General features: G+C 42.2%; 1 protein-coding gene across 6 annotated transcripts; it reads right to left on the reverse strand.

Annotated features, from left to right (window-relative positions):
- Nucleotides 1-899: 899 nt before the first annotated feature.
- Nucleotides 900-24,732, reverse strand: VAMP4 (vesicle associated membrane protein 4). 6 transcript variants are annotated; one of them, XM_061583963.1, is made up of 9 exons: nucleotides 24,519-24,732; nucleotides 22,356-22,515; nucleotides 21,128-21,253; nucleotides 19,282-19,328; nucleotides 18,082-18,132; nucleotides 11,550-11,650; nucleotides 7,249-7,328; nucleotides 4,792-4,843; nucleotides 900-2,614 (listed from the first exon to the last, which is right to left on the reverse strand). In XM_061583963.1, exons 3-9 carry the CDS (start codon nucleotides 21,191-21,193, stop codon nucleotides 2,586-2,588), a joined length of 426 nt encoding a protein of 141 aa, XP_061439947.1. In that variant the 5' UTR covers nucleotides 21,194-21,253; nucleotides 22,356-22,515; nucleotides 24,519-24,732; the 3' UTR covers nucleotides 900-2,585. The 6 variants fall into 6 exon arrangements, with proteins under 6 accessions (XP_061439947.1, XP_061439933.1, XP_061439923.1 ...); XM_061583949.1 differs by lacking the exon at nucleotides 22,356-22,515 and having other exon boundaries at nucleotides 21,128-21,250; XM_061583939.1 differs by lacking the exon at nucleotides 22,356-22,515.
- Between the last annotated feature and the right edge of the window lie 760 nt (nucleotides 24,733-25,492).

The following is a 25,492-nucleotide window of genomic DNA, read 5'->3' on the forward strand; positions in this document are numbered from 1 at the left end:
CTGCCAATTTCATAATGATGTTGTATAAATCTATGTTGTGACCACATTGTATACAATTCTGGCCACCTCACCTCAAAAAAGATATTGCAGAGTTGGAAAATGTGCAGAAAAAGGCAACCAGAATGAACAAGGGGGATGGAGCAACCCACGCCCCATGCAGAAAGGTTGCAGCATTTGGGGCTTTTTAGTTTAGAGAAAAGGCAAGTCAGAGATGACATGATGGAAGTGTATAAAATTATGCCTGGCATAGAGAATGTGGATAGAGTTTTCCTCTCTCATACTACTAGAACTTGTGGACATACAATGAAGCTGAATGTTGGAAAATTCAGGACAGACAAAAGAAAGCACTTCCTTCATGCAGCGCATAGTTAAACTATGGAATTTACTCCCACAAGAGGCAGTGATAGCCAGCAACCTGGATGGCTTTAAAAGAATATTAGAGTAATTCATGGAGAATGTGGCTATCAGTGGCTACTGGCTATAATGGCTATACTTTGCCTGCATAGTCAAAGGCAGTATGCTTCTGAATATCAGTTGCCGGAAGCAGCAGGAGGGGAGAGTGCTCTTGCACTCAGGTCCTACTTGTGGGCTTCCTCTGGGCATCTGGTTGGTTACTGTAAGAACAGGATGCTGGACCAGATGGGCTATTGGCCTGATCCAGCATGCTCTTCTTCTGTTCTCTCTGGGTGCCTCCTGAGTAATGTGTGTGTGTGACGGGTAGGGGGTCTGTTGTGCAAGTGAAAGTCTATTGTGTTGGATACAATTTAGAACTGAAGTTCTATGACATGGGAGTAAAACATTACTGAACTCAGTTTTGCTTACTTCTGAGTAGACATGCACAGATTCAACATGTAGAACATACTGGACATTGTTTAACAAAGGGTCTTCTTTAAACCAGCTAAACACAATCTTTAGCTTTTTAATCCAAAATGCAAATAATCTTACAAAGAAACGTTGCCTTTTAAACTGCCAGTCTCAGGCAGACAGTTCAAAGAAAAGACGTATCCTGCTTTTGCATGATTTTCTTCACGCTTATATTTCTATTTATTATTGGTACTTAGTCCCTTGCACTTCAGGCTAGTAGTCTGAAATGTTAGAACTGCAAGACTGCAAGACAGCTGCAGACTGAAAAGGCTGAATCTCCATCCTTCACCCTTGTTTTTAAGACAGATGCCCTGCTTGGTACAATTACTAAAACCTAAAAAATCTACTTTTCACTTCCTTTATTTGGCAGAAGACACATGGCCTGCCCAAGAAATTTTACTGCCCAGGTCAAAAGACAAGATGGCTCCCCTTCCTCCTTGCTCTGTGTATAGAAGGCAACTGGACTGACATTGACAATGGAACAGCATCATCTATGGCACCTGAGGGTTGCAGGGCAGACTAAGTGACACACGAAGCTGGTGCTCCCCCACCCCGGCACCTGCAGCTGCCTCATTGTAACTAATGGTAGGGCCTGCCCTGCAAGCAGAGGTCCCATCATCATAACGATCCAGAACAGGAGACTTTTATACAGCCTGAACTGCCACTTCTGTCTTATGGTGGTATTGATTTGTTTGTAACCTGTCTTTATTTATATGATGCTCAGGTTTTGGTAAAACATTAGACCAGATAGAGGTTTCACAGCCAAGGAAAATAAGGCTGACTGTGAATCTCAAGACGTGTACATAATATGCAAGCACTGCTATTTAATGTCTGTATAGCAGCCAACAGAGTTCTTGGTGCTATGGCAAAAGTATAGCTAGTAGACAAACCACTATTGCTTTTAATAATGATTGAAACGGGAACAGTCTGAACACTTTTTAAAAGCCAGCATATGAACTTCATTGCTCTTAATTATTTGGCAGCAAAACCCCTGCATAGTTTTTGGTTGCAGCTGCACAGGCAAAAAGCTCTCTTTTCTTCCACATATCCAAAGCTGGCAAATCTTGGACTTTCTTCATTCAAAAAAGTGTTTACCTCAATAATTTATTAAGAGCTTCATACTTACAGTCAAAAATAGGTTTTTACTGGAATGCTTTTATACCACATTCATAAGCAATAATGAGAACATGGAGCTCCTAGATCCCTTAACAAGTACAGAAAATTTCCTTGCAAAACTATTTTTTTTTAACATGAAAAAGTGACATCCTCAGTTATTCAACTGAATACCTAGGGGGTCTTCAAACAATGATATAGACTTTATACACTGCATTCCTCCCCTATTCTTCCTCAACTATCCTCTGTCAGTAATAGGAAATTGTTTAAATTATAAATAACATCATTACCCGCCAGCAATATATATATACATATATAAACTTAAAAAAAGGAGACAAATACTGGCAAGTATCCAACTCCAAACTGGGCTTCCTTCAAGTGAGCAACAATGAGGGTTTGGATTCAATATGGACAATAGAATGAGTTCTTGGCTGGAAAAGTATGATTTGCAGGATCCTCTGAATGCTCTTGTTAGAACATGTCACGTGCCTCCAGGGAGGGGGGAGGCATTTCAAAGCTATATACACATTATGTTCCACTGAAGTCACACAGCTGCTTCCTTTTGCTGTCATCCTGAAGCCACATCCACCATGATCTCCATCAGCAAGTCAAGTGTGGTATTTGAGGATGAGGGGAACTGCACAGGACAGAAAAGAAGTATCTTTAAAAACATATGCAAAAGGAGTTGTCAACCATCTTGGAGTCTACGTATTTAAGAATCTTGTCTCCTCTAGTAACCTAGCACCAAGATCAATCCACAATACCTTTTAAAGAATGCCATTTGTACATCAAGTTTAAGCAATAAGAGCATGTTATGACAGCACATCCACAGCCACTCCTCACCTTTGAAAGTCCCACCCTGTTAGGTTTGGCACAGCCTATGCATCTTCCAAATAGTGATCCCACTGGGTAAATGTTGACGACTTAAGGGTACATTTTTACAGTAGTATTCTTAAACGTTTTCATGATAGGTTTATTAAAGATCCACCCTATCTATTCCCTTGAAGGGGAAAAAACACTATTTCAGCTAATGATTAACTGGAACCAGAGGGCATTTCCCTCCCCCAATCAAAATTGCTTTAGTAAACATCCTATTTCCATCTCTTTCCAGTTCTCAACTCAAAGCAGATGAGATTTTCCACAAATATGGTCTCTCCAGTTACCCAGTTTTAAGAATAGCAGGCATGTCTTCCAATTCATACCCTTAATGTGCATGTGAGCAGGAAGCAAGAATCTTCCTTGATGGTGTGTGGGTGTGGCTCATCTTTTGGGAAAGCTATGCTTACAGCACACACCCCAAAATGGAAGAGGCTACTGGGATGCCATGAGAAAACGTCTTCTCCTTCCTGCAGTTCAAAGTCAGGCTGAAGGTACCCAAAAGAGATGGCAAGCTATAATTTCCTTCAATACTTTCCTGGATCCCTTTTTTAAACTGGTGTTACAGTGGCCACTTTCTAATCCACAGGTACAGAGGTCAAGGACACATATGTATTTTGTTAGAGGATCAGCCCCAAATCGGTGTCTTGTTCATTTTTAATTTGTTGAACTACATATCATCACCACTATTTGTCTAAGTTTTTCAGACTTCTTAAAAATGTCAGTTATGGTGTGCCTATCTGTCCTGTATCTTTCTCAGTTAAGAATCATGCACACAGTTCATTCAACATCTCTGCAGTCTCCTGTTCCTCCTTTGACAAGCCAAAGGTTTTCCAAAGGTCCAATCACCTCCCTAGCCTGCTTATGATGTATTACAAGTATGATTTTTCCCCTTAGTGTTTTGTGTCAATATGCTCCTCAAATTTGTTTTTTGTATCGCTTCTTGGTTTGTTCCATCTCTTTTGCAAAAGTTTGCATTCCTTTTTGTTTTCCTTTGGACAAGACCTCCATTTTCTAATGGAAATTTTCTTGTCTCCAAAAGCATCAACACCTTCCAAAAGCACAGTCAAACAACTTAGTGCTTGCTTGTTTGACATTGTGGCAAGATGGAACACAATGTTCTGTCTTCAGCACCTGAATTTGGCTCCCATCTGAAGAATACATGTTGTATTCAACATAGAGTTAAGGCAAACATTCTGTCAGCTTGTGTAAACTGAATGTTCTCCTCCTCTCCTTCCCCTAAATCTGTTCTGGGGGTTCCCTCAACTCTATAAGGCATATCTGGGGATGGCACAGGGCACACGCATGAGGGGCATGTAGTTCATGTAATTATCTAGTTGAATAAATGTCCTATAAAATCAGTTCATGCCAAATTATATTTGAGTCTTCTAGACTTTGGATTCACAAGCTACATAAAGCCATTCCACCCAGTCTATCCGTTCTATTTTCCCACAGAGAGATTAGTTCCTGATCTCCATCACACCAGCACCATTTTATGTTGTCCTACAGGTGTGCATAGAACACAACCCCTCCTTTGTGATTACTACCCACCATGTTCTGAACTGTGAAGAATTCTTGAGTACATACTTCTCTCTCATTAAAATCAAACAGTAGTGGTTGCTTTGGCTAGATTATACCCATTTCTTAATCAATTAAGTCTTCTTAATTAAAGGGCATTATTCATATCTAAAAGCTATTTCATATCCACAACCTTCTAGTAGTAGGGATGATCACCAGCTAATGGTGATATTTTTGGCAACCCCTAAGCTAACAACTCAACTGTATATCACCCATTAGCCCAAGCAGAAAGACCTTCAGGTATGTGCAATTCAGGGTTGTCAATTTGGACAGATTGAGATTGTTCTGCATCTTGCCACTTCATCGAATTTTTCCAACAAAGAACTCCAGGAAGTAGCATCCTTTACAGGAAGTACTCACCAATAATTACTAGTAGGACAACAGCAGCAACCAAAGCCACAATTACCTTCATCTGCAAGAGAACATAAGAACATAAGAAGAGCCTGCTGGATTAGGCCAGAGGCCCATCTAGTCCAGTATCCGGTTGTCACAGTGGCCAAGCAGATGCCCATGGGAGCCCACAAGCAGGACCTGAGTACAAGAACACTCTCTCCTCCTGTGGTTTCCGGCAACTGGTATTTGGAAGCATCATAGCTAGTAAAGCCCTCCAAGATGGTAGCCATCACTGCCATTCCTTATGCACTGTGTGAAATACTTTCTTTTGTCTGTCCTGAATCTTCCAACATTCAACTTTGTTTCCTAATTATCCCCAAGCATTCAGGAGTCTTTGGTGAGATACCTTGTCAAAAGCTTCTTGAAAGTCTGCTATGTCCACTGGATCACCTCTCTACATACTTGTTGACTCTCTCAAGGAATTCTAACAGACTGGTGAGACAGGACTTTCCCTGGCAGAAACCATGCTGGCTCTGCTTCAGCAAAGCTTGTTCTTCTATATGCTTGGTTAATTTATCTCTAATTATATCTTCTATCAGTTTTCCCAGGACAGATGTTAACCTAACTGGCCTGTAATTTCCAGGATCCCCCTGGATTTCTTTTTAAAGATTAGCATTACATTGGCCACTTTCCAGTCCTCAGGTATGGAGGCTGACCTGATGGACAATTACATATTTTTGCTAGAAGATCAGCAATTTCATATTTGAATTGTTTGAGAACATTTAGGTGGATACCATCTGGACCCAGCGATTTGTCAGTTTTTATTTTGTCTATTAAGCCTAGAACTTCATCTCGTCACCACTACTTGCCTCGATTCCTCAGATTCCCTTTCCACAAATGTTAGTTCAGGTTCAGGGATCTGCCCTATATCCTCTTACTGTGAAGACTGATGCAAAGAATTCATTCAGCTTCTCTGCAATCTTCTTATCCTCCTTTAGCACCCCTTTGATTCCCTTGTTATCCAATCTCCCTAGACTGTCTTGTGCTTTTAATGTATTTAATGATTTTTTCTGTTATTGGTCTTTATGTTTTTAGCAATGTGCTCCTCAAATTCTTGTTTAGCATCCCTTACTGTCTGTCTGCATTTCTTGTGCATTTCTTGCGTAATTTTATTCAGACCAGGCTTTGATTTTTTGGAAGGAAACCTTCTTGCCCCTAACAGCTTCTTTAACACTGTTAACCATTCTGGCATCATCTTGGCCCTGGTGGTACATTTTATGATCTGTGGTATACATTCCAATTGTGCTTCTAAACAACTTCCAAGCATTTTGCAGTGATTTAAGCCTCTTGACTTTGCCTTTCAACTTTCTGTTTACTAATCCCCCTTTTTGGGGAAGTTTCCTCTTTTGAAGTCAAATGTGACCATGCTGGATTTTCTTGACAATTGAACATTTACATATATGTTTAATTTAATAGCACTATGCTCCCAGTCTCTCCCAGGTGCTGGGCAGATTGAGTCCAAGGTTGCTGCTCCTCTGGTCGGTTCCATGACCAACTATTCTAGGGCACAGTCATGTAAGGTATCTAGAAATGTTACTTCTTTGTCATGACTAGCACACATATGTAGCCAGTCTATGTCAGGGTAGCTGAAGTCATCAATTACTAGAACATTTCCTAGTTTGAATGCTTCCTTGATCCATTTTTCATCTCAAGATCTCCCTGAGCATTTTGATCAGGGAGACAACAGAACGTCCCCAGTACAAAAAGATGCAAGCAAGCAAGGCAATTTATTACTTCCAGGTTGCTTACAGATATGTTCAATTTAACCCAAGTTAGTGTGACTCCTCACATCACAATAATAATGGTGAAAGCTTGCAGAACCAAAAAACTAAAAATGGCTTCAATTATGTCAGCCATCTGTATTTTCAAATTAAGGGTATAATGATGGACACTGTAGCACAATGGGTAAGGAGTCAGGAGACCAGGTCCCCTCACTCAGCTGTGAAGTTCACAAATTTTTGATATGCAATACCAGTGTTAGAGTTTGGTAAATGCACCAGTCTTTTAGGATGCATACTCTGATGCGTACACACGTGCAAGAACCCGCATGGATTTGATTATTTATTATTAATTATTATTTGATTTATATCCCGCCCTTCCTCCCAGCAGGAGCACAGGGCGGCAAACAAAAGCACTAAAACACTTTAAAACATCCTAAAAACAGACATTAAAATACATTAAAACAAAACAACTTTAAAAATATTTTTTTAAAAAGCTTCCAATACACTGGAAAAATAAAAAAAGAATCTGGCCTCCTGTGGCAAATTCAGTCCATTCTTAATTGCAGTGTGGGGGAAAGTGTTGGCACATGATTTCCAATATTGTGTAATTACTCCATGTTTACACATCTTAATTCTGTCACTGTGATCTTAAAAGGTCCATGTTTTAGGAACCAACAAAATGAATCCCTCACTTGGGCCTCACCTTGCAGCCTCGCCACCACATTTGCCTTCGGAGCTGTTTGGACCGGTTGCTAAAAGCTGTTGCGTTGTCCGATAAGCTCTCTGTGGCAGATAAAAAGTGAATAAGAACTGAATATATTGCAATGTAAGTGAGAATTCTTGCAAAGGTACAGCGAATTCCTCATGTGATTTGTTTCAGTCAGGTGGACTGTGGTTTATACCAATTGATGGTATGAACCCCTCCCATCCACATACACAACTATTTAGTTCTATAACTATGTTTGGAAATTATAAGACAAGATGTTCATTGTTGCACCCATGTGCTACAGGCAGTAGCAAACAAAGGTAGCAGAAGAACTAATGATACAAATTATCTAGCCTACAGCAGTCTGCAACTAAGAGACAATCCACAAAGCTACTCATCTCAAACGTTGAAGGACCTTTGCATAATTAAGTAGTTCAGTGCACACCTGGGGACTCCAACATAATCACACAGGGTGCTACTCTGCATATACAGGGCTACCTCTTGATCTTCTCCATACATGCAATGGGGAAGAGTCACAGATACCAAGAATGAGCAATGGGATAGAAGTGGGTGGGAAAAGAACCACACTTTAGGAGAGTAGCAGACAGGGAAGCATAATTCAAGTGACACAATGCAAACACGCCCAACAATTCCATCCTCCCAATCTAGGGCAAGATAGGTTGGGGTGGCCTATAACACATTCTAATCCTATTAAGAATCAAAGATAGTAACTTTTTAAGGGCAAGAAGGACAGCAGTGTTTGGGAGTTTCAGAGGCAGACAGTCTGATTACTTTTAACATTTAACCCACACATTGGGCAAGATGCAGTACTAAACCATGGGGAATGTCCAGCCCACAGGCCACATTAGGTCTGGCAGGGGTCCTAATTTGGCCAGGAAATGTGTTTTTCCCAAACCACTCCCACCTGCTGCACACCTGAAGTTATATGTGGGACAAGTAAGGACATGGCTAAGAAGGAACAATTGAGAGCTTAAACTGAGCTTCTGATTGTTCCTTTGCAAGTGGGACTCACTGGCTGTAAGACGCAGGGCTCACAGCAAGTACCGTTTGGAAGGTGTACTAACAGGGAGAGGACTTTCTCAGCGGTGGCCCCCAAATTATGGAATGACAAGGTGCACCTGGTGCCAACACTGTTATCTTTTCAGCACCAGGTCAAGACTTTCCTCTTCTCCCAGGCATTTTAGCATGTTTTTAAATTGTTTTTTAAAAAAGTGCTTTTAAATTTGTGTATTTGTTTTTAATGTTTTTAATTGTTGTAAACCGCCCAGAGAGCTTTGGCTATGGAGTGGTATACAAATGTAATAAATAATAATAATAATAATAACAGCACCAATCAGCTGATTGCCGCTGAAAGTGTGCCTTCAAAGGGGCTTACTGCCAGTGCTGATCAGCTGACTAGCAATGAAAGCTAGCCCCTTTGAAGTTATCACCTCATGTCAAAATGGCCATGAGGGATGAGGGAGGTCACCATTTGGCCTGCCAGCTGAAAAGCTTTTCCCACCAATGGTTTAATGTTACATGAATGTGACAGGCCATATACACTCGTCTCATAGCTTGGCCATGAAGAAAGCATAAACTTTTGCTTCAGCTTTTTAACTAACCAGAGTTCCATGTGTTATCAGCTATAGGGCCCCTGAGTTTGGACATAACCAGGAAACAGTCATTTTAAAAGTGAAAGCTTCCGATGTCCACCTCATGGCTGTGCCAGAGCATAGAGGTCTGAGAATGGTCAAGTTTGAGTGTTTTGTTACTGAAAAGGCCCATTGCATTAATAAGGAAAAATATATTATTAGGGCCATGTAAACACACAAGATTGATTACATTCCATACCAGGTATACAATTATGTAGCCTAAGGAAAACTGATGTAGTTATTTTATAGAATTTATTCTCCTAAAATGAAATTATTTAGAAATGTTTTTGGTAAGCATGGATTATGCAGGCCTGGAAAACATTTTACATTTCTAGTTGCCAGAACCAAACTTTTGAAGTCAGTTTCAGGTTTAAGCTCTAGTCCAGTACACAGGGCAGGGGATATCAACATGATGCCCAAAGGCATAATTATGCTCTTGAGATCATAGAAGAGTTGGAAGGGGCCTATAAGGCCATCAAGTCCAACCCCTGCTCAATGCAGGAATCCAAATCAAAGCATTCCCAACAGATGGCTGTCCAGCTGCCTCTTGAATGCCTCCCGTGTCGGAGACCCACTACCTCTCTAGGTAATTGGTTCCATTGTTGTATGGCTCTAACAGTTAGAAAGTTTTTCCTGATGTCCGGTCAAAATCTGGCTTCCTGCAACTTGAGCCCATTATTCCATGTCCTGCACTCTGGGACGATCGAGAAGAGACCCCGGCCCTCCTCTGTGCGACAACCTTTCATGTACTTGAAGAGTGCTATCATATCTCCCCTCAGTCTTCTCTTCTTCAGGCTAAACATGCCCAGTTCTTTCAGTCTCTCCTCATAGGGCTTTGTTTCCAGTCTCCTGATAATTCTTGTTGCCCTCCTCTGAACCTGTTCCAGTTTGTCTGCAACCTTCTGGAACTGCAGAGACCAGAACTGGACGAAGTATTCAAGATGAAGCCTAACCAGTGCTGAATAGAGGGGAACTAATACTTCATGCGATTTGGAAACTATACTTCTGTTAATACAGCCTAATATAGCATTTGCCTTTTTTGCACCCACATCACACTGTTGGCTCATATTCAGCTTGTGATCAACAACAATTCAAAGATCCTTCTCACATGTCATATTGCTGAGCTAAGTATCCCCCATCTTATAACCGTGCATTTGATTTCTTTTTCCTAAGTGTAGAACTTTGCATTTATCCCTGTTGAATTTCACTCTGTTATTTTCAGTCCAATGCTTCAGCCTATCAAGGTCCCTTTGAATTTTGTTTTGTCTTCCACGGTATTGGCTGTGTTCCCCAATTTTGTATCATCTGCAAATTTGATAAGCATGCTCTGTACCTCCTCATCCATGTCATTAATAAAAATGTTGAAGAGCACTGGACCCAGGAACAAGTCCTGTGGTATCCCACTCGTTACTTCTGCCCAGTTTGAGTAGGAACCATTAATAAGCACTCTTTGAGTACAATTCTGGATTCAACTGTGGATCCACCTGATAGTTGTTCCATCCAGCCCACATTTAGCTAGCTTGCTAATCAGAATATCATGGGGCACTTTGTCAAAAGCTTGGCTGAAGTCGAGATATATTATGTCCGCAGCATTCCCACAGTCTACAAGGGAAGTTACCTGATCAAAAAACGAGATAAGATTAGTTTGGCAGGATGTGTTCTTCATAAATCCATGTTGGCTCCTAGTAATCACTGCATTGTTTTCAAGGTGCTTACAGACTGACTGCTTTATAATCTGCTCCAGAGATTTTCCAGGGATTGATGTTAGGTTGACTGGTCTGTAATTCCCTGGTTCCTCCTTTTGAAGATAGAGACAACATTAGCTCTCCTCCAGTCATCCGGCATGTCACCAGTCCTCCATGATTTTGCAAAGATAATAGACAGCGGTTCTGAGAGTTCTTCAGCCAGTTCCTTCAATACTCTAGGATGCAGTTTATTGGGCCCTGCTGATTTGAACTCGTTCAAAGTGATTAGGTATTCCTTGACCGTTTGTCTATCAGTCTCAAGCTCCAATCCTGCCCCTTCTACTTCATGTTTCCTAGGATGGTCATAGCCCCTTTTTTGGGAGAAGACTGAGCCAAAGTAGGAATTGAACACTTCTGCCTTTTCTTTGTCATCTGTTATGATTTTGCCATCCTCATTGAGTAGCTGTGCCACCATTTCCTTTCTCTGTCTTTTACTATGGACGTACCTGAAGAAAGCTTTTTTGTTGATTTTAGCATCCCTCACTAACCTCAGCTCATTCTCAGCTTTAGCCTTCCTGACACCATCCCTGCAATTCCGTGATGCCTGCCTATACTCTTCCTTTGTGGCCTGGCCTTCTTTCCGCTTCCTGTATGTGTCCTTTTTTGTTGTTTCAGATCTTTCTCTGGTGCCAGCAAAGGGAATTCCCCCCTCTGTGGTCACAAGGTGTTGAGGGTGGTTACCTTTCTCTCCCTTGAAATGCACATACAGCTGAAGAAGGAAGCTGGAAGCGACTGAGGGATTAGTGCTCATAGCACTCCCTCAAAAATCCAGATGTGGCCCCACGTCTATAAAGGTTGCCAACCCGAGGTGGGGGGAAAGCCAGCACTCAGGCTTGCACATAGAACTAACATTTAATGCTCTTGAGTTTGCAAGTGAAAGGGAGATGCAAACTATTCTTACCTGACTTATCCTGCAAGTCATCCAGTCGCTCTCCCCTTTCTATCACCTTGGTGATGTTCTCTTGCATGACATCAATAACTTCATCAACTTGGTTTTGGACACTGAAAAGGGGGGAGAGGAGGAAAAAAGTATCATGTCACTGAAGAATTTGTAATCAGTGATAGGAAATGCTATTGACTATTGACTTCAAGTCTAAGGTAGTATATTTACATTTTAACAGTTTAGGGTGCTTTTGGATTTATAACTTTCTTATAAATTCTAAGAACTGTTTTTCAAAGGCTACCGAGTGAGTCATGGCTAAGGCAGGACTTCAACTAAAGACAGCAGTCCTATGCACACTCATTTGAGAGTACATCCAATTTAATCCACTGGGAAACTTCTAAGTAAATATGCCTAGAGTATACATCAGAATGTATGTCCCATAGGCCTCAAGACCCAAACTATACTACATTGGCTGCCATTGTTTGACATTTCTATCCCACATGTAAACCCTCACAGAGTGCATAACATGGCTTTGAACCATATTAAATTCTCAAGTTAAGAGCAGTACTACTCTAAAGAATTCCAGAAAGATGGCTGCAGTGTTTTCTTGAAAACTTGGGAAAGTTGTGGCATCAAAGTGCATGGAAAAATATATACACTCACACACATACCACTCCCCTCTGTGCATATCAGCATGGTACATGTGAAATCAATAATCGATGTATTCCTATCAGCCACAGTCAAACCCATGTCAAAAATCATCTGTATAGACATAGTGCCATTTGGCAGTGGGAGGTGGGGCAGGGACGGTAAAGCCACCAAAGGTATGTCAGGAGACCAAAGACTGTTTGTCATTAAGCAGTTCAGACTCCTCAACAAAAGTCCCCCTGCCAACCTCAGCTGGGGCCTCCCCAAGGCACCCTCAGCACCATTCTGCAATATTCCACATACTATAGAGCTGAAAGAGGAAATGGGAGAAGTATTGCTCATTCCCACTTCTTCCAACCCTCTAGTTTTCCAGGCTAAGATCAGTATTTATTTTATTTAACAAAATGTATATACCACTTACTAGAACAAAAGACATCTAAGTGGGTTACAACGGACAGTCTAAAATATTATTATAACAAACATTAAAAACAAGTTATATAAAATTTTAAAAAAACATAATAAAATCAGCAAGTCTAAAACAGTTATACCTAAAATCACACACTAAAACTTCATGCTAAAATGACATCCCTGGGTAGGCTTGCTAGAACAAAAAAGTTTTTAGCAGGTGGGGAGAACAAGGAGAGTAACCAGGAGGAAAAACACTTTGAAAGAAAAAGGTAAGAAGAGAGAAGGAAAGGAACAATCTCTGTGTTCCTTTCCTTCTCTCTGTGGTTTGGGAAATTTTTGTACCCCTCCCTTCCTCTTCTATGGAGTCTCTTTGTTTTGTCCCCCACTCCTCTGAGAATCTGCATTTGTTCCCCCTTTTCCTGGAAATCTGATTTTTCTTTTACCCCCTCTCCCTCCTGAGAGTCTGCATTTTCTTCTTCCCCTTCTGAAAGGTTGTGACACCTAGTTTAGAATTTAAACTTTAGAATATGGCTTGTTCTGATCCTGCTAACTACATATAGTACCAAATTTTCTCCTTGACAGAACAGGTTGTTTTAAAAAAACTTTTAAAGAAAAGCCTCAACAATCTCAAGGTTTCAGCATATTACATATTGAGGGCTTAGCTGGAAAACAGTAGAGAAATTCCAGTGCCTTTTGTTGGACTGGAGCTTGTTTTTATTGCCTGCCACAAGCCTACAGGATGGGAGGAGCTGTTAAGTCTAAACAAGATAAAGTAACCATAATGAGACAACCATGACTGACAGAACACTTTTGAGACTTCTATGCAAAGAAATTTAGTCATCATGGGTAAATAGAAGAAATGAAGGAAATAATAATAGTGACCTCCTTTGCAGGGCTGTTGTAAAGATTACTGAAATTACATTTTGAGCCTAGCTACATCTTGGGGAGATGTTATACAGGGAGGTCCATTCTACTGGCTCTTTTTTACTTCTTCTCTCCCCATTCCTTTTTTCTTTTGAATAGTGTTTCAAATTGTAACCCAATCACTATTATCAAGTGTAAGGCTTCTTGAGTGCTTTGACAGAAGGCAGTGTCAGGGATGTGGAACCAGTGTCCCTTCCAGGTGGACTCTGATTCCCATCAGCTCCAGCCTGTGTAGCCACTGGTCAGTGACAATGGAAGCTGCAGTCCATCATCATCTGGTGGGAGACTGGTTTCTATACCTACACTATATAAATGCTAAGTAAAAGTGTGTTCTTAGGCATTCTATTAAATGATGACCTAATTCTCTTCTCAGCGATGGTCAAGCTAAAGCTCCACTGTACTCATTTCAGACTGTAAGCGAGCTCACATGACAGAATGCTCCTCCATTAAAAACATTACAAAGAGAACTAGTATATTGGGGCAAAGGCTAAGATAGAATCCTTCACCTAGACACAATAGTTTTCTATGTGCAGGGATTTTTAAAACTTTTTTTAAAAAAGTGGTTTAGTAGAGTTTACTACTCATGTGATAACTAGGCCAAAATGTGCTACTATTTAGGCTCACAGCATTCCAAGTGACTTTCCTTCAATGGAAGACACCCTCCAGGCTGAGACATCCCATTTATTGCAAACCAGTTTATTCTCTCACCCACACTAGTGCTTAGAGCAGGCAAATGAAGCAGATGCACATCCTATTAATTAGCTGTATAATTAGAATTGTAATTCATTTCCAGTGCCCCAATTACACTAAAGTTGTTATGGCAGGCTATTCAGTCTTATGTTTGCACCCTTCAGGAGAAAGCCTGGGAGGCTGGGGGTGGTGTGGTGGGGCAGAAAATGGTAAAGCAGAGGATAGTGATGTAGTGGGGCAGTTTTCAGCTTTCAACTAGGATGGAGATCCTTACTCTTCAATAGCTGCATATATGAGAGCACTTGCGAGTAAGCCACTTTCTTTACCTCATCTCAGGACTACTGTGAGTGAGGGGCTAAGACAGTATGTTACCGGGGGGGGGGTTGCACTAGCCTGGATACTATGGACAATCCCCACATCCTGTACTTATTACACTTGTTTCCATACTTCCTCTGAAGGACATAGAGGGGACAGTGTATGGTTCCTAGATGGTTTCCTGTTCTGGCAGCTTACGGGGTCAGACCTTCTTAGCTTCAGCAGTAGAGCCACATTACATGGTTTCAAGACTATTCTCTGAGCCTTTACCTCAGAGGGCAGTAGTAGCAGGGCAACTGCTGCCGTTTCCCCTGGACTCCAGAGCTAAGGAGGCACCAGCAGGGAAACAGATCCCTGGGACAGGCCTTCAGAAGGTGGGAAGAGCATTGTGCTTAGGGATTAACCTCTGTAACGCCTCTTGACATTACAGCACTTTGAGCCTGTCAAAGTGCTCACACTACACAGCTACTGAAGGACAAGGAGTTCTATCCTGGTTGAAATCTAGCAACCATTCCACCATCATATATGTGCTTTAGTTTCCACCTTTCTTTCCATTTGTTCCTTAGGGCTGCAAACAGATTATCACAACTGCATTTAATCGCACACTACTGACAGTACTGTCCAATCTCAGACTGAGATCACAACATTTAAAAAAATCATTAAAATGACTTTGCTTCCCAAAGAGAAGCATGTTTACTGGCAGTCATAACCGGCTTCCATTCTATTTTACTCCTGGCTCTGTCTTCTGCCAGTTTTTCAAGTTAATTTCACACAGGAATGCAAGAAAAACAAAAGTCAAATCCTAAAGAATCTTAAGACCATCCACCCCACCCTGTCCACTTCCCTTGTCTCCAGAACTGCATATTCTAATAAGAACTGTCTAAGACAAGCAAATACTGACAGCAAGGTCACTGGCCATTTAAGCTAATTTAATTGCCATTTGTGTTCTTGAGGTGTTGCTCTTCCGATACACAGAAACACTCACGGGGGGAAATCCTGCTAGGCTGAATACAGCAATTCCAGTATAAAAGACAGCAATCCACCCTGAACCATGCAATCTGCCCTTCATTTTCTACAGCATAAGTATGCAGGAAAGGTCCTTACTTTATATGGGAAAATCATTTTATCCATCTCCCTCAACAGTGTATTCCAACGCTACTCTGGAACCCCATGGATTGCACCATTGCCTTCTTGTCCTCCTAGAATCGGCATATGGCAGACAGAAGAGTGAAAGTGTCTCTCTACACTGCATGGTTTGCTTTCTTAATGTTTGCCACAAAGAGTTCAGGAGCCAAAGCTGGGATATTCATGGCACAAAGGAAAAAAGCAAAGGTGTCAGACTATTAGTTAGCACCAGTAACACCATCTGCTTTCAGCTCCCATTTACATGCTGTACTCACAGATGCTATCACAAAAAAGATCAACAAGACAGCAGTGCAAAAAAGAGAAGCATATATTATACGGTGCGTAATTAAATTCACCATCACGATGCGTGTTGAAGGCCACTAGCACAGATGTATTTATAAAGTAATTAGACATATTCATGGATAATAGTCTATCAACTGATAATAGCCATGATAACTAGACATAACGTCCATGTTCAAAGATAATATGTATCCAAGTATCAAATGTTGGAACCCCCCAAAAAGGGACTGCCTTCTCCATTGTATTCTGCTTACGAGTTCCTAAACGTCATCCAGATGGCTGTGGAAACAGAAAGGTGAACAAAATGCCCTTGGTCTGAAGAACATAAAAACTACATTCTTTAGGAAGCAGCAACCCTAGTCCTAGTTGGGAAAAACTGTGATATACTGATAGCATATATCACAGTAGTGCCCAGCAGAACAAGATGAATGGCCATGCCCTTTACATCCTATCTTTCAAGTATAGTAGTAAATGCTGCTTGCCTCTGTGCCTCAGAGAAAAGGAGCTGCAAGACTCCAGACCTAAATCCAGAGCAATAGAGGCCCAGGAAGTGTGTTGCTTACTCACTTGTTGAGCTGGCTTGGCAGACAATCCCAAGAAAGAAATTAAAGGCATACCAGAACTTAAGCTGGAAAGACTCTGCCTTCAAGATTTTCAAACACAGCTCTGAAGTTTTTCTTATTTTCTATCACCTGCCCTTCTGTGTTGGTCTTTCATCCACATCACTTTGCTGTGTTTGCAAGGAAGAAACTCATACACTACTTCCCCCAGCCAGTAGTGATCTGCATGAAACCACCACTAAATTTTGAGTTTGAATGGCCATTCATAGTACAAGAAATGTGTATCTATTATTCATTTGTGACCTGTGATCCAGGCATTTCTCCCCAAATAAACATTTCAGTTCATGCGAGATAACATTGTCCCAGTGTTCAGACTGCAACCATTATTAGGAAGTGAGATTCATTCTAAATCTTGTTGGAACCATCACCATTTGTACAGCTGCCTGGATTAGTTCTGAGTGTTGTGGGTGTTGCTTTTTTCTGTTCTATCCAGGTTCTCCTTTGCAGGCTGAACAGGTGCCTCCTCTCTTGTGCACAGCAGCCCACAACAGTTCACCTTCGAAAGCAGAACAAGACAGCTACTCCCTCATTTCACTTACAGCAAGGATTCCTCCCTATACTCCTATCCAGTTTGAACGGAGTACTATCCCACAAATGCTTGTGTGGTAGAGGCATTCTGAACTGATCCCAATGCAGAACACTTTTGAACAATAGAAGTTGATCTAAAGAGGTTCAGAACATATTCATATACATCAAGACATGCACACTGCTTTTATTTTGTTGACATATGTAAAAGAGAGGAAAGAAAGAATTGCACATGGTGCAGGAAGATTTCAGAGAAACTGACACAGAACCAGCTCAGAGGTGCCTAGGCTTTCCCATCCCAATAAAATCACAAGGCATAATAAAATCCACTCCACAAAGTCAATTGCTATGTTGAACTGCCTCCAAAGTTCTTGTTCCAAAAGCCAACACATATCATCCCAGGAGAGTGATCTATTTCTCCAAGATCCATGATCCTGTACCAGGATGTGGGGGTATATGCAGCATGACCATTGGTTTTAAACAAATAAATGAAATTTAACTGGTGCCAAAGTAAAAAAGGGTGTTGAATTTCCCTCCTCCCCCAAGAAATGTTAGCTAAGGATTTCAAAGCTAGACCCTAAGCTCCTTAGCACAAATTGTTCCTGGAAGGCATCCAAGTTGTTTTGTCTTATGGTTTTGGTACAGTTGGTAATTACCAGCCAAGTTTTAATTGCTTCCAATTTATTCAGCTGTTGTGATCCTATTTCTGCTCGCTAGAAGGTCCCATGAATCTGTAGGCTGCCAACATCTTATGCATAATTATCTAGCCCACAGAACAACTCTTATAAATACTAAAACATAGCAAGAGCTTTTACTGGACTACAGTACAATGCTTATATTGTTGAGAATAGGATCAGCTCCCTCATGCCTTGGAAAATGTACTCCTAGATTCAACACAAATACTGTAAAAGCCTTAACTGAGACTGTGGCACTTTTGTATAAAAAAGGAACACAAAACAATAAAAGAGCCATTTCAAATGCCACAGTATACTTACTGCCTGATCTTATCATTCTTGGGTCCAAACCTTGGACCCGACGGGCCTCTCCTGGAAAGAGATAACACAAGCTATTGAACACATAAGATCAAACCTCCCGTTGGCAAGGGTCCAAGTAAATCTTGCAGTACTTCACTTTGATCTGAAGATGACACAAACTCTAAAACAGATGAAACCCAATGACACAGTAGCTACTCATCTCTGAGGGGATAAGTGGCAAGTCACATGGCTGATTAACAGGCAGACTTTTTGAGCCTAAATACATTGATGGTACATGTAGTCTAAGAGGAACAGAATGGTCCCCAAGACAACAGAAAGGGTGCTGGCAAGGCAAGTCCTCAATCTTAAACTGAAAAGTTCACATCAGTTGCTATTGGCAAGGTCCCAGTATATCTTGTAGTAGTCCACCATGATTTAAAGATGAACACTTGATGCTTGTCGGAAGGCAGAGCTGGGGTCCCAATCCCGGGGAGCTGGATCCCGGAGAGTTGGGAGAAGAGTATTCGGAGGGAAGGGGGAGGAACTTCCCCCCTTTGGAGCGAAGACGAAACAGAGGAACTGCCAGTGATAAGGTCGCTTAGCAACAGGGAGCCTGAGCCCTCCCTGGACATTCTCACGCCTCCCCCTCTTTCAGGCTCAGAGCAAGAGGGGGAAGAGGGAGGGCTGCTCACAGCCGAAAAGCGGGGAGGCAGTTTACCATCAGCCCCTCCCCTATCCCCCATCCTGGAATCAGAAACTTCAGAAGAGGAGGGGGTGATGCTTCCCCCGTCACCGCGCACACGCAGACAGCTGAAAAGACAGGAGAGAAGGGGGGGAAGGCGGGCAGTACCTGAGGGGCAGTTAAGGAGGAGCGAAAGATTGCGCGCCCGTTTGGCCCCTTCTTAAAGAACAGGCGGGAAGAAGTCCCTTGCTCTGTCAACTTTCTCCCAATGCCGCAGGACCTGTATCCCTGTATTGCTTCATGAGAAAACGCAGTCTTTGTTTGGACATTACCCTAATAAAACACGAATTAACTACAGCCGTTGGTCTGGTTCCTGAGTCACATCCTGGGCCTGACAATGCTGTATCATTAAATGGGTAAGACCAATGCTACACATAATCCACAACATAACTGGGACTCAAAACAAGGGGTTGGAAGACCAAGCATTAAGAGATCCTCCCCAAAGGTTATTCATGTATCCCAGCCTTGGAGATACTTACAAGAAGAAGTCCTCCTCTTCATCTGAATCTTCTTCTAGGAGATTTCTCTGCAAACACAAAAGATTGATATATCTCAGCATTAATTCACTCAGTAACTACTGAAATATGATCTTTCCAGTTACTAGTTGCATAAAAATAGAAATAAATATTTACACCAACAACATCCACCTCATTTCGATTGTTATTGACAAGTTAGAGTTGTTCCATTCATTCAGACTGGGATTTTTGTATTTGTGGCCTTGTCAAATCAATCTGGTATAATCTGGATTTCAGACTGCTTTACTACAGAAGGAGTTCTCAAACTTTATTCTAGTGTCTTTAAAGAGAAGTTTGTCCACATCCTCAGGCAACAACCGAAACTGATCCAGTACTTATGGAACAGACAGTGCTCTGAATGCCTCCATTGGACTTGTTCTAATCATGGCAACCAGTTCTATCTCAATCTGAACAACTCTGTTCCTAAAGTGTCTTGCAAAGTTGTTGCAGCAGGCTGTTGAGGGAGGAAGAGCAACTCTCTCATGACCAGATGACAAAAACCCATTCACCACTTGGAAAAGCTTTCTTTACCACCACCGTCACGATGTGTTAGGTGCAGTAATGCTCCCTCACACATGTTCAGTCCAAGATTTACACCACCTCTGCTCCAGCTGCCAATCCTTTTGTTTAATCACATGCAGATCACTAGAGTACCAGGATAACCTATATGCTTCACGATGAGAGCTCTCAGGAGCGGTTGTGTTGATGGCTCTGTGCATCTCACCATTCCACAGTGTAACAACAGCTTCGGCAGGAGCACCAGCCATGTCAGCCAGAAAATCCTCCAGAGCATTCAGGAATGCATTGGATTCCATAAGTCTCCAATGATGGACCACCTCAATGGGTCCCCCACTCCTGCAGAGTGGAGTAGCCATGTTCAAATCTCACCAGGGAATGGTCCATCCATGACAACAGATTCAATGGACAATAATGACTCCAACCATCCCTAGCAAGGATGGTCAATGGCCAGAGATGATGGGAGTTGTAACTGCTCCAGGGAGCAATACCTGGCGGTTCCCCCCCCCCCTGAGCTAGAGGAATAGGGGCCACTGGCAGGTTGCACCCTTGCTTCCTGTAAGGAATACCACAGCAAGAGAAAGGTCAGACTGGCTCAAAACCATTGACCAGAGAAGCAGGAGCTGCAGGGAACTGGCTTCCCTTCCACCATCTGAAAACACACTCTGGTCCAACTGCCATTTGCTCTACAACTGCAGGAACTGAAGAGAAGCACACGCTAGTCAAAAAACAAAAGGCCAAGCATTTATTCTCTCATCTCTGTACACCTGAACAAACATCAGGTTTATTCTGTAACAGGGAGAACAAACTTCATACCTCACAGGTTTGTTATAATGTGAGAATATTGGGAGATAATGTGCATGAAGTACTTTGAGAATTTAAGGATATATAGTTAGACTATTAAAAGAATTATGCATTCTAGAATGTTTATAAACCCTGTCCAAGATTCATAGGCCATTGAAATATGGTAATGGCTTCTGTATTCAAGAAAAAGTTGTTAAAGAGTCCATCACACATGTTTACCATCTTATCTGTTTCACTATAGCTTGCTCTTCTCTAGAAAAACTCAGAGCAATTTACATGGGACTACCATGCAGCTTTCCATCCATGTACTAACTAGGCCACAACATAAAATCATATGACTTCAGATCATTCTCAGGGATTTAAAAGCAAGTTTTCTCTGGATGGATTTGACTCTTGGGACCCTTCTAACTCCACAGCTGTAAAGCCAAGCCCAGCAGTAAATCAGCACATTGAAAACATGCAAAGAAAGGTGTTGCCCTCAAGCACTCACCCTCTCACTTTTCACTGACCCAGTAACATCATCATCATTGAGGTGGCGCTTGAATTTTGGAGGCATGTTTTCACACACGTGTTGCTGTTACTTGCCCAATACAAGGAGGGAAGGAGAACCCCACTTCTTAGGAAGAGAGACAGAGGATAAAAAACAGAGTAGATTTTTTTTGTTGGGGTTCAGTTCTCAGTCACAAAGTTAAACACATTATCCACAGTGATGTCTGCATGTAATTCTTCATACATGGAAAAGACTATATTTTAATACTTTTAAAACATCTTATCATCCATGCTTGCTCCTGCATACATTTGATGTCCAAGCCCACTGCAGCAAGAAATACAGGTAATTTATTTTAGCTTTTTAAGATGTATCCCTCTTCCAGCCAGATCATCAAAATAGCTGTGTGTGGATTTTTGAAATTCTCCCAGTTCCTTAAAGTCAAGCCTTCCTTAAGGCAGTAAACAGGATTTAAGATTATCAGTAATAATAATAAATTTTATTTTTCAGCCGCCTATCTGTCCAGGTTAGGGACACTCTAGGCGACGAACAACAAGAATAAAAACAATACATATAGATCAACATAATCAAATTTTAAGCTAAAAAACCATTCATTCAGTATTGGTCATAAGACTCTGGAGCAGATTTGGAGGGGGCTGGAGGAAGAGTAATTGCCCAAAATTACTTCCCTTCCCATTCCATTGACAGAAACCTTGCCATCAGCTGGGCAATACTGGTGAATATAACCCTTGTACAATAATTGCTTCTGGTTTTCTTCTGTATAAATCATTTAAAACTTCAAGAATAAAAGTGGTCCTGCTGGATCAGACTAAGCATTCATCTAGCCCAGCATTCATTTCCAACAATGACCAGCCAGTTACTTCCAGGCAGCTCACAAACAAAGCATGAAATCAACAACTCACCCCTCACCGATGCACCCTCAGCATCTGCTACTCAGAAGCTTACTCCTTTGAACCTAGCAATGTAACTTGCTCCTGCTTTCACACTTTTCATAAGGTTCTGGTTGGGAACAGGATGTTGGACTAGATGGCCCATTGGCCTGATCCGGCAGGGCTGTTTTTATGTTGTTACATGGTCAGTGTGTTGGAATATATTTTTGTTAGGGGTGGGGAATTTTGTCTTCCCTTCTAAACAACCTTCCAAGAGCTGCATGCCAATGATGGCCATGGCCAGAGATAAAAGTGGGTAGAACAATGGATGTGATTCTTACCTTTGTAAGTAGGCTACATTCAAGCCATGCAATACATTTCTACACCCTCACGTTCTCCATCCAGAAAGCAAGAGGCATTAATTATCACTGTTTAGGGACACTGTCCAGCCAACCAACACATTTGAGGAGGGTGCAGAGCAAAGCTGGTGAGGTGTGTGGCCTACGAAAAGCAAGAGAGAAAGGCCTGGAGGGCTGGATTTGGCCCCCAGGCATGCAGTTCCCCACACCTGATGTATATAAACTTTTTTTTAAAAAAAGACTTCCAACAACGAAAGCTTCACAGAGCAGTGACCCAAACACTTTGGCTGCAGTACTTTAAAGAACAGGATCGATGCAGTGAACCTGACATACAGGAATGTTTTTAAAGCATTTTTAAAGGCCTCAGTATTTTTGAGAATAAGGAGATACCAGGAAAGTTTATAGTATGCAAACCTGTCTTTGCTGAATTATAGAGATTTGCTATTTTTAAAGAGTCTGCTGAAGTTTACCAATGCAGGCACTATTGACTTGGTCAATTTGAGCCAAAGGTCAATTTACAACTTAAGTCATTAACCATCCAGCTTACATTCCCCAAGAAATGCAGTCTTGTCTAAAGCAGAGGTGGGGAACCTGTGATCCTCCAGATGTTGTTGGACATCAATTTCCATCAGCCCAAGCCAGCATAGTTAAAGGTCAGCAATGATGGGAGTTTTAGTCCAACAACTTCAGATAACTCTCGTCTAAAGACACCAGAATGTTACAAAAACAAATTAATCCAGACAAAAAGCAGCTAAACCCAATCAGCAACATGAACATGTCAATAAAACCCAAGTTCCATAACAAAATTGAGGCCAGTGTTCTAAACATGCAGGAGTCATTTTACAAAACACACTTTTTTTTCCTGATGCCAATATGAGAGTTTGGTATTTCTTGGACAGCAGAACAGATGTGGCTATAGCACAGATGATAGCAAAGGTATGGGATAGAAGGAATGTAATGAGAAAGAGGCAAAAGGCACATTATCCCCTGAACAGCAGGGTCTGCCTCCAGTTTTGCAGGTGATGGGTCACCACTAAGCACAGCAAAGCCCCATCCAGAGAACTAAATTGCTAGAGATGTGCCTCTTGTCAGAGGACAAGCCCCAGACGTAAAAATCACACACAGTTGCCAGTGGCATTGATAAAGACACTTCTAAAACTCTGGAGACCTGCTGTTAGTCAGAGTCTATTATTGTAAACTACGAGAAGCATAGAAAGCTAAAAGTCAGACCACTGGTCAATTTAGGTCAGAGTAACAAACTGTGTGAAGTAATAGTAAGTGACTTTTCTGTGTTCTAATGTATATTCCCATCCAACCCTCATCAAACACCATAACCTTCCTTCTCACCTACACCCACAGTACTTCGAAACAGCCCCTTTCTACATTCCTTCCTCATCTTATGTCACCCACCTCAGCTTTCCTTCATGCAGGGTAATCCCATTTCCCTACCACTCCTTTTCCAAATAAAACATCCCTGCACCCTCTCACTCTGTTTCCTTAGTTCTGCCAATTTTTCTTTTTCACTTCTCCTCAATCCACCTCCTCTAGAAAAGTGTCCCACCCTCGTCCAATTCGAGGACCTCTCAACAACCTCCTTCACAATCCAGCCAACCTTCTATTCACAAGGAGTCTATTTTCTCTCATAAAACGTCCCTTTCCTAACTTACTAAAAAAAGAACCTGTTGCAACTTTTTAAAGGTTAACCAAAATAATTTTATTAACAGGGCACTGAACTTTTGGGGACGATAACTTACATCATCAGATGCTGCAGTGGAACCGTTCCTAAAGACAATCTCCCATCCCATCTCACGCACGCACGCGCACAAATATTCAATCTTCCGGGGGCGGAAAGGAATCTCCGTTCTCCATTCCTCATCGGAGCCCACCTCACTCTTCCGCAAGCCCACCCGTTCCCGGTAGTGGCTCTTTCTCGCCAGTCTCCAAGGGCCGTTCTCTACTGGCCACTAGCCCATTCTTTTTGCGAGTAGCCCTCTCCGTTCCCCACCCCATGAGGGCTTCTCTCCGTCCACCCCCGTCCCCGTCTTCCAGGACTTCCCAAGCACGTAGGTCTCTCCTCCCGCAGTCCTTCCTCACGCCACAGGCCTCATAAGCTCACTCCCACAATGCCCCTTCCCCCCTACTCACCTGCTTCCTTTTCAGGGCCGGCACGGAAATGGCCGGTTCTGTGAACAGGCTGTATTGTCGTCAGCTGTTGCTCCATCGAGCACTCGGCGCTCCTGACAGGGGTGGAGCCGAGCGTCTTAGGATATCGATGAAAACAACTGCCTCAACAGTAGTAGTAGTACGTATGGGCCCTGCCGGCTCCTGTACTCGCCAGTCCCGCCTCCTCGAGTTAGCAGAACGAGAGGAGCCAATAATTAGGGAGGCGGCACTTTAAGGTGTAAGGCGGGGCCTGCGGGTAAACGGGCGGGGCCTGATTTAGCTGGTGACGGTTGTTCTGTCCAATTCGAAGTAGATATCCATCCTAATCGTTATTTTCCTCAGAATTATGTGTAGGTTTAGTGCTCCCGGACTCTCAGATGCAGTGGGCAGAGTCTACTCCTAAATGCTGATCCTTGGGAGCCGCCGATCAAACTGAGAAGCCAGAATGGTGGGCAAAGCAGTATCACAAGCTCTGAAACCAAAAGAAAAAAAATAAATGCCTGTTCCACTCCCGCATTCCTCCCCCCAACCTTATTTTTACCCTTCTGGAGAGTAAAATGAAAAGCCAGGCATTCCAGCAACCATTGAGACTGCTAGCCAAACACTCATGAGCACTTTTGCCTTGGGAGGATCACAACCAACCTGGATGCACGGAGTACAGCAAACAGCACTGCATAATCTCACTACAGGCTTGAAAGGGGGGGAAAGGTGTGAGCATACAGTCACTGCAGTCACCTACCCAATGGGGGAGAGGCTGAAGCAGGCACACAGAGAGCACTTGGGTGGCACCACAAACTCTTCTGTGTTTTGCTCCCTCACAAACACTTCTTCTGTGGATGGGTGTGACTTCCATACATTGGACTCAGTACTGTTCAGGCATGGAAGCTTTGCATGGGGTCCTCGTATCATCCTTATCAAAATGCCATCCCACATTATTTTCCCATTTAATCTGGATT

Source organism: Rhineura floridana, chromosome 1 (assembly GCF_030035675.1).
Source record: "Rhineura floridana isolate rRhiFlo1 chromosome 1, rRhiFlo1.hap2, whole genome shotgun sequence".
NCBI lineage: Eukaryota > Metazoa > Chordata > Lepidosauria > Squamata > Rhineuridae > Rhineura > Rhineura floridana.